Source organism: Solanum dulcamara, chromosome 10 (genome assembly GCF_947179165.1).
Source record: "Solanum dulcamara chromosome 10, daSolDulc1.2, whole genome shotgun sequence".
Lineage (NCBI taxonomy): Eukaryota > Viridiplantae > Streptophyta > Magnoliopsida > Solanales > Solanaceae > Solanum > Solanum dulcamara.
In genome coordinates this window covers 9,579,740-9,589,544 of record NC_077246.1, presented here as the reverse complement: position 1 = coordinate 9,589,544, position 9,805 = coordinate 9,579,740, and the positions used below count along the sequence as shown (strand labels likewise).

At 35.9% G+C, this 9,805-nt stretch overlaps 1 protein-coding gene and 1 pseudogene across 1 annotated transcript; one reads left to right on the top strand and one right to left on the bottom strand.

The window, feature by feature from the left end:
- The first annotated feature begins 2,097 nt into the window (after positions 1–2,097).
- Positions 2,098–5,058, top strand: LOC129870362 (scarecrow-like protein 21). The gene is made up of 2 exons (XM_055945119.1): positions 2,098–2,270; positions 3,152–5,058. Exon 2 carries the CDS (start codon positions 3,229–3,231, stop codon positions 4,891–4,893), a length of 1,665 nt encoding a protein of 554 aa, XP_055801094.1. The 5' UTR covers positions 2,098–2,270; positions 3,152–3,228; the 3' UTR covers positions 4,894–5,058.
- Positions 5,059–6,350: 1,292 nt separating this feature from the next.
- Positions 6,351–9,805, bottom strand: LOC129870720 (organelle RRM domain-containing protein 2, mitochondrial-like; annotated as a pseudogene).

The window sequence follows — 9,805 nt, the reverse complement described above, 5'->3', positions numbered from 1 at the left end:
TGAAGGTGTAAAACCAGTTGGCTATAAATGGGTTTTTGTTAGAAAACGAAATGAGAGAAATGAAATTGTAAGATATAAGGCACGCCTTGTTGCACAAGGATTCTCTCAAAGACCCGGAGTCAATTATGAAGAAACATATTCACCAGTTATGGATGGAATAACTTTTCGATATCTCATCAGTTTAGCTGTACATAAAAATCTTGAAATACATCTAATGGATGTAGTTACAGCTTACCTTTATGGTTCACTTGATAATGAAATTTACATGAAAATTCCATATGGATTAAAATTGCCTGAAGCATGTAAAAAGTCTCGGGAAATGTACTCAATAAAACTGCAAAGATCATTATATGGTTTAAAACAATCAGGGCGTATGTGGTATAATCGCCTCAGTGAGTACTTGATAAATGAAGGCTATATAAATGATGTCATTTGTCCATGTGTTTTTATTAAGAAAACGAAATCAGAGTTTGTTATACTCGCCGTTTATGTTGATGACATAAATCTCATTGGAACCCCTGAAGAGGTCCAAAAGGCAATTGAATATCTAAAGAAAGAATTTGAAATGAAAGACCTTGGAAAGACAAAACTTTGTCTAGGTTTGCAAATTGAACATTTAGCAGACGGAGTTTTTGTCCATCAATCTGCCTACACTGAGAAAATCTTTAAAATATTTTACATGGACAAAGCACATCCATTAAGTACTCCAATGGTTGTTCGATCACTTGAAGTGGAAAAGGATCAGTTTCGACCTCCAGAAGAGGATGAAGAAATTCTTGGTCCTGAAGTACCATATCTCAGTGCTATTGGCGCACTTATGTACCTTGCTAACGCAACTAGGCCTGATATAATATTTTCTGTCAAGCAAGGTATAGTTCATCTCCAACGCGAAGGCATTGAAACAGTATCAAACATATTTTGCGATACCTGAAGGGTACTATTGAAATGGGTTTGTTTTATACTAACAAAGGTTGCGCAGACCTTATTGGTTATGAAGATGCAGGTTATTTATCAGATCCACATAAAGCTCGATCTTAGACAGGTTATCTGTTTACACACGGAGGGACTGCTATATCATGGCGATCTACAAAACAGTCCATTGTTGCTACTTCTTCAAATCATGCTGAAATAATAGCAATTCATGAAGCAAGTAGAGAATATGTGTGGTTGAGATCGATGATACAGTTTATCAAAGAAAGATGTGGTCTGGAAAATAATGTTAAAATACTCACAATAATATTCGAATATAATGTCGCGTGCATAGCTCAATTGAAAGGTGGCTTCATAAAAGGAGACAGAACGAAACACATTTCACCAAAATTATTCTTCACACATGATCTTCAGAAGAATGGTGAAATTGATGTACAACAAGTTCGTTCAAGTGATAATCTTGCAGATTTATTCACAAAGGCATTATCAACATCAACTTTTGAGAAGCTAAGGCATAAGGTTGGAATGCGCCGTCTCCAAAATATCAAATGAAGTTTTCATCAGGGGGAGTAAAATACGCGCTGCACTCTTTTTCCCTTAACCACGGTTTTTGTCCCACTGGGTTTTCCTGGCAAGGTTTTTAATGAGGCAGCAATTAAGATGTATTACCAGATGTGTGTACTCTTTTTCCCACTGAATTTTTTGTAGTAAGGTTTTAACGAGGCACCTTACACGTGGACATCCAAGGGGGAGTGTTAAAAAACAAGTTGGATTGAATGTCCACTTGCCTACTTGCATTTAATTTTCTTCATGTGGGGCCCACTAAAAGTGGGCAACTTGCCCACAATCACTTCTTATTCTCCTATAAATTCTTACCCTTGTACACAGAATTTGATACACCAACACAGAAGAATTTTGTTTTCCTCGTCTGCTCTCCTTTTAATTCTCTTATCCTCTCCGTTTTGTTTGCTCAATTTAGTGTATTTTACAACAATAAATAAAATGTGTAGTTAAGTAATTTTTTTCTATTTTATATGTGTTCACCCAATTCAATATCCAACTCTCAACCCTCCAGTTTGCCAACTACACGTGTAAAAAAACACAGGAACAGAGGAACGCGTATAATAAATATGCCACTAGCGTCAACAAAAGTTGAAACAGAGTGGAATATTCTACCGAGTTATTGGTCAGCTTCCAGATTGTCGTCAGTCGTCACTGCTGTTCTAAGAATAACCACCTTCCCTCCCTCCTCCTCCTCCTCCTCCTCCTCCTCCTCCTCCTCCTCCCTATATATATTTATTTCTTCCATAATTTCTCAATCCCACTGCAGATTATATCAGGTATTTTTACTTTTCAGATTTTGATTTTGTTAGGAAAGCATATCTTCTTTGTTTTCTCCGTCGGTAAACTGAGAAATTCAAAGTTGATTTTGTTTTTGTAATCTATGGTTCATTTTTCATATTTCAAGGAGTCGAATTGGGACTTTTTTGTTGTCGGTGGTTCTGGTGTTCCTCTGCAATTAAATAGATTTATACAGTAATTTTTGGTATGTGTATCTGACAAGTATCTAAGGTAATTAGGTTTCCTGGATCTGTTTTTTATTTTGGGTTCATGAGACATGAAAATGCATTAGTTTTTTTTTTCCTTCTATTTTGAAAAACTTGTTTAGAAGGGAAATTGATAGGAAATGACCCATCTTTTATATTATTAATTTTTATGAATAGAATTGGGGGCAGGATAAGGGAAAATGGGCGGGGATTACAATTTGGGAATTGAACCGGCACCGACAAGGTGAAAATTTAGAAATACTACACTTGTAGTTCTTGCTGTTGGTGTCAATTGACATATGTCGTTTATTGAGTTTCGATTATCATACTATTTTGTTGTTGTTATTGCTTCTTTTGTCGACTGTACGTTGCTTTTCTTATTTAATTGCTATACTTTCTTCATAGTTTTCTTCTTCTAGTACTTGGATTTGAAGGTAGTGGTAATGTCTGCTCTACCCTCCCAAAACCCTACATAGTGGGATTTCAATGGGTATGTTGTTGTTGTTCTATTAAGATTAGAACTAATTAGCAACTCTTAACAACCTACGAGACATGCCATAGTGGTGCTTTGTTCCGTAGTTTGTTCTTGTCTATCCATTAGCCTTAGAAAGCTTGATTGTCCTGTGATAGAGGGTTGAATAATTGATGTGAGTTGATCTCTGTATTTTCCACAGGTGGATTTCAGTGAAGCAGATATCAAGTGATAGTGAGAATACTTTGTGCATAGAGCAGCTAATGATAGCTGCATAGTATGGACTCGCACCATTTTTATGGATATGGTGTGACCGGTAGTGATTTGTCATACTCTGCATACCCTACTGCTAGTTCTCTAGAGAATAGATCGTTTGGAACCTCAAAATTTGATTCAGGAAACTCGCCACTTGCGAATTATTTTAACTCTGAGACCTTTACCACAGCAAGTGATTACCAGGAGCAACACAGCTGTACAGAGAATCTTTCAGGTGCTAGTTCTTCCAGTGATTCCTCACTGGATTATAACCAATATTTCCATCGGCCAACCCCCTCTGAAGACTGTCTTCCAGGAGCTCCTTACAGTCGGAACATGAAACATACTCTGCTGCAATTGGAGTCTGCTTTAATGGGGCCAGACGAAGATGCAATGAAATCCAGCCCCAGTTTTGCATCAAACTCAAGTCAGAGGTCTAGAGCGTGGAACAAGGAAGCCCAAGTTTTGCATCAAACTCAACAACCACTAGTTTCCATCCTTAATGGAATTCAAAGTGATAAGCGAGACAAAGTAATGGAGGACTTGCCCTTGCAGGGTCTTCCGTCTAGCACTCTGAAGCAGTTGCTTATAGCATGCGCCAGAGCCCTTGCTGAAACCAAGCTAGATGATTTTCAAATACTGGTTGCTAAGGCGAGGAGTGTTGTGTCCGTTACTGGAGATCCCATCCAGCGTCTTGGTGCTTACATTGTAGAAGGCCTCGTAGCAAGAAAGGAGTTATCTGGAACCACCATATACAGGAGTTTGAGGTGTAAGGAGCCGGCTGGCAAGGACTTATTCTCCTACATGTATATCCTCTATGAAATATGTCCTTATCTAAAGTTCGGCTACATGGCTGCAAATGGTGCCATAGTAGAAGCATGCAGAAATGAAGATCGCGTCCACATTATAGACTTCCAAATTGCGCAGGGAACCCAGTGGCTGACTCTCTTGCAAGCTCTTGCTGCACGACCCGGTGGTGCCCCCTACGTACGTATTACAGGAATTGATGATCCAGTTTCACAATACGCTCGGGGAGACGGATTAGCTGCAGTTGCCAAACGGCTATCAGCAATTTCTGAGAAATTCAACATTGCAGTTGAGTTTCATGCAGTGCCAGTTTTTGCTCCGGAAATCACTAGGGATATGCTTGATGTAAGGCCTGGTGAGGCTCTGGCAGTAAACTTCCCTTTGCAACTTCACCACACCCCTGATGAGAGCGTTGATGTGAATAACCCTAGGGATGATCTTATTAGGATGATAAAGTCGCTTTGTCCCAAGATAGTCACTTTGGTGGAGCAAGAATCAAATACAAACACAGCTCCGTTTCTCCCTAGGTTTGTAGAAGCTCTAGATTACTACCATGCAATGTTTGAGTCCATAGATGTGACCCTACCAAGGGACAGTAAGGAGCGGATCAATGTGGAGCAGCACTGTTTGGCTAGGGATATAGTAAATGTCATAGCATGTGAGGGCAAGGAAAGAGTGGAACGTCATGAGCTATTGGGAAAGTGGAAATCCAGGTTCATGATGGCAGGTTTTCACCAATATCCTTTGAGCTCTTATGTGAATTCAGTGATAAAGGAACTCATGAAGCGTTACTCGGAGCATTATACACTGGTGGAGAAAGACGGGGCTATGCTGTTGGGGTGGAAGGAGCGGAATCTAATCTCTGCATCTGCTTGGTTTTAACGAGTTAAATAAGTAACGAAGTTGTAGTTCATTATTTTGAAACAGATGGATAGCCTTCTTTTATTACTTAACCAGACAATAGGATTGATCAAGTAAGCATACTCATGTTATATAGTTTCAATTTTCTGAAATTTTAGTATAGAAAAATGTTTTATGTTTTAGCCATGTTCAGTTTCTCTAAGTTTTATCAGATTGATTGTTAATTTCCTCAGACAAACGGTCTAATTTGAATACATATTTTTTTAAAATAACAAGCTAAACTAAGTTGAAGTGCTTTTAACCTTCTAAAGAGAAATACAATAGTACTGCTAGGGTAAAATAGAGGTGTGTAAGGTCAACCGCTTTGGAAAATATTTTTCATAAAAGATAAAATCAATTATGTTGGTCAGTTAAATCCATAAATCAAATCAAACCTTCTTATCCAACTTTTTTTCTAGATAACAACAACACTAGTGTTACAAGAACAACCATGGATTCTTTACTTTATACCAGTTCTATAAAAAGAGACCAAACAAGAAAGATAGACTAACTATTTGGATTGGTGTTAAAAATTGATCAAATCAGCTTTTAAGTTATTTTTTAACTTTTGAAAGTGTTTGGCAAAATAAAAAAAGTGTTTAAAATAAGTTAAAATTTACAAAAAGAAGTCACGGGTTAAAAGTTATTCCCCCATCCTCGCGTACTTTTTTCTTTTTGATTTAAAAGTCATTTTTAACTTAAAATTCACTTTTCTTAAGCATTCAAACGGGATCTAAAAGCTTTGAATTGACTTATTTTTAGGTGTTTTAAAGTTAAAATAGACAATTTTATTATCAACAACATACACGGTATAATTCCACAGAATGAGGTTCAAGAACGATACAATGTACGCGAACCTCATCTTTACTTTAGTGCTAGAGGCAATTTTGTAGTGTTTGGATAAAATAAAAAGGTATTTTTAAGCATTTTTTTTATAAATTAAAATAACAAAAATAAATCAAAAGTCATAAATTAAAAATCTTAGCTTAGTTTTCTAAGCAAATAAAGAGAGACGAGAGTTTAACCTAGCCATAAGTTATACATTGTTATTTCTTCCAAATATTTCCCAAAATGTGTATAGTAGCACTTCTTATACTCTAAAAAGGCAGCCTAATACGTTAAGCTCCACTACACGCGGAGCTGGAGAACAACCGATTATGAAAGTATAAAAATACCATAATGATGAGAAGTAGTGAGAGATTATCTTTATCATTTGAACTATGGACACCCACACTAATAAGTGAATTTACTAAAAACAAATATGATTTGTAACCACAACTTTGCTGTTGTAAGAAATTATAAACAATAATGCAAGTCTATCTTGGAGAGAGTTCAAATTACAAAGTTGCAAGGAACATGGTAAACAGAGGGGGTCAAAGAGCGCATGCCAACTAATATACTTCTTAACTTTCTCTCCTTGAAACATTTAATTACACAAATCAAAGGAGAGCCTTTAAACAATGGCAAAATTAGATCACAAGCTCAAGCCATGAAAGCATCACTAATGCTTACTCTAGGAACAGTTAATAATGCTTACATTAGGATAGACTGATTATATCACATTCCTTGGAGTGCAGGGCTTTTCTATATCATGGTAACGAAGGATGTTTTCTGCACCTGACTTCCCTCTTCTTTTTTTAATTACGAGACACAAATGAACTTTGTAAATATAGTAAGCAAGCCTTCATTTGCTCGATCCCAAACTAGAAACTAGATCAACTACATTCATTCTGCTCAGGTCCATTTCGAATCAATACAAACAAACAATTTAGCAATCTAGCCAAGTCATGCTTACGAAAACTAAACATCTAATATAAATAAATCAACTTAAGCAAGCTTGGAACTTATGATCGAGATCCACACATGTTTCAAGTGCGAAAAAAACGTCACCTTGGGTCTGGTTCATTTTTTGTATCACCAAACACCAGGTGACTGAACTTCCGAAAAATCAATACATCTATTTAGTTTACGCCATTTAAGCAACCATGGTTCATATAAAGAATTCTTCTTTGAGCAAATTCATGATATCCCAATTATGACGAGCTGATAAAAGTTCATACGATCCTGTCATATATGGATGCATTGGAATTGCCATATCCACCAACAGTGCAATCATCCTGAATGGAAGGAAGCCAAGGCCTTGGTCTAGCATACTCAGGCAAAAATGACCCATCCATCAAGGAACTACAAAAGAGAAATGAAAGACCATAACTTTACCCTCCTAAAACCAATTAGCAATTACTATATCAAATAGCATGCATTGACACATCCATCAACAACTATAAAAGAGAAGGTGGAAAAAATGCAAGGCGCATAAACATGGACTAGGAGGTTAAATGGTTGCATGGTTGGGTTCTCCACAGCAGCTCCAAACTAGGCAGAAAAGGAAGAGAAGGTCCAATAACCATGAATCATTAGTGGCAAGGATGTACAGTAAGACAATGCATTCAAATCTGAGAAATATACATCCATTGACAAATGACAGAAGTGGAACACGCATGGACCAAGAGGCCTTAGATACCATTAACATGATATACGGGTGTTGGACGCTTAATTATCCGTGTACATCTTATACAGTGGACGACTCAAGTATTGAAACAATATTGCATTAAGTCAACGATCAGCATAAAAAAAAAGTTATAATATGATAACACCCAAAATGAAGTCACCTACGTAAAATTAGTATGTATATGCTTTTCAAGTATGCCCAAGGCCTGAATATAGGAGAATGGATATGGATCATATAGCTGAGATTTAAGGCATAGTTAACTGATGTTGATTCCTTTCTTTTATAATATAAATAGGTTTCTCCAAATCAGTACATCTGATTATGTAGGCGTACATTTCCTTGTAGAGATAGTTTTTTTGTCAAAATTTTCTTGTAAAGATAGTACATAATAGTTCAATAGTTTCACTTGATTTGGGATGACAGTCCAATAAATTAGGTTATTACATGTGGGTAGTGTAATTTGGGATCTAAATTTTAGAAAGAACGTTCAGGATAGAAAGATAAAAAAATTCAAAATTTAATTGAATGCTTAATAAGCAAACCTTACTAGTAAATTTACTCACTACTTAGAAAAGAAATCTCTAGCATCACAACTCACCTGGCCATCCATGCCCTCTATACCAGCTGCAGACCCTTCCAAAGTTTCATATCTAACAAAACCAAAACCCTTTGAATAACCAGATACACGATCTGTCACCACTCTGGCTGCAAAAGCATAACATACTACATAAATTCATCTATACTATTTCATCATATGCTCTCTCATGTTACGTTTTAACCAGTGAGATATGAAAGATACAAGTAAAACGGACCATGGAGCACTTCACCGTACTTGGCAAATGCATCTCGAAGCCCTTCTGAGGTAGTACGTTTGCTAAGACCTGAATGGAGGATAAAGAAAATAAGGTAGAACTTCAGAAACCACCAGTTTCATGGTCCAGCTCCAAACAATAGATGTAAAATGACTTCCATACCACCCTAGACAGAAACTAAATTCAACTTGCATTTAATGTTGTATGATCCTTGATGACATGAAGTCTGACAGGATCACAGGAACCTTTATTCTTTCCAGAAGAAAAATGTCTCACTAAGAGTATAAACTAAGAAGTTTTGCAAGGTGGTCTCAAACACAAATTTATTTAAGAGAAAGATGACAGCTGATGATGTTCATAAGTCAGCAAATACATCATCATTACTTAATATAAATCCGACTTCAAAAACACAGAATTATAACATTTCTTTTGAAAACATTTTAAGGAACCATAACCACCTACTGATGCTCATTTGTCAACAAATACATCATTATCTACCTAATTTACTCATCTCATTTCTTACAATAGATCTGACAATCAAAACAAATTACAAACTGGCTTTCAAGAAAAGTTTGGCTACGTATTACATACAAGAATAAGATCCAAAACAAGGAAATCCTTTTCGGTTCAACCTCATTATTTATCTTTTTACTCTCAAAGAATCAGAACTAAATCAACGACCAGGACCATTACAACAATTGATGATATTTTCTAGCAAAAACATAGACTGATCTGAATTCTATTGGAAATCTATGAACTCATATTGAACATTTAACGCAAGTTGTACCAATATATCCCAGAAAAAAACATAGAGTAACAAAATTCTTACACCTTGTTTGGATGGTTGTTATCAGTTGTATTGTAATGTTAGTTTAGATACAATGTATATTTTGATTTTTAATCCATTATATTGTTTTGTTAGTTTAAATACAATATTTGTTTTTATTGTTACTTAAATTCTATTATATTAAATCATTTAAATCCATTATGAGATAATGTGTAACGACCAATTTGGTGTGATTGCATTATAACCTTAATGTTTTCTTCTTATTTTGTCTTTACTTATTATTTAATAATCTTATTTTATCTTTTAACTTGTCATTTCATTATAGCTCTACCCGTAACCTGCTTTTCTGGTAGGTTTCAGATTCAAATGGTTGATGTGTTGCATTATGTAATGACGAAAAATGATATATACAAATATTATATTCATTAAAATAATACAGTACGATAAAATAATACAACGCAACATTATAAAAATAATATGTAACAACATCCAAACAAAATGTTAGTTACTAATATATTTAAAATAATCGATCTGCAAGGGAAAAACGAAGAAAACTTGTTAGGAGAAAAAGAATACAATAGTAAATAAGGAACTAACTCATCGGAAACAAAGAGATTTGTGGATGGTTCAGCCGGCGGCTGCTTCTCTACTTGCGCCTTCGGTTGATGCAAAGGAAAGTTGGGGAAAATGAATAGAAAAGTGCCCGGAGACCTCTGGGTGCTACCGGAATCGTGGCTGCCGCCGCTCGTAAGGCCATTTTAGGATTTAGGGGTTTAGATACAGAAA

What these genes read in the sequence shown, in the direction of transcription:
- LOC129870362 (XM_055945119.1), top strand. Translation starts at nt 3,229, where the DNA reads ATGGACTCGCACCATTTTTATGGATATGGTGTGACCGGTAGTGATTTG.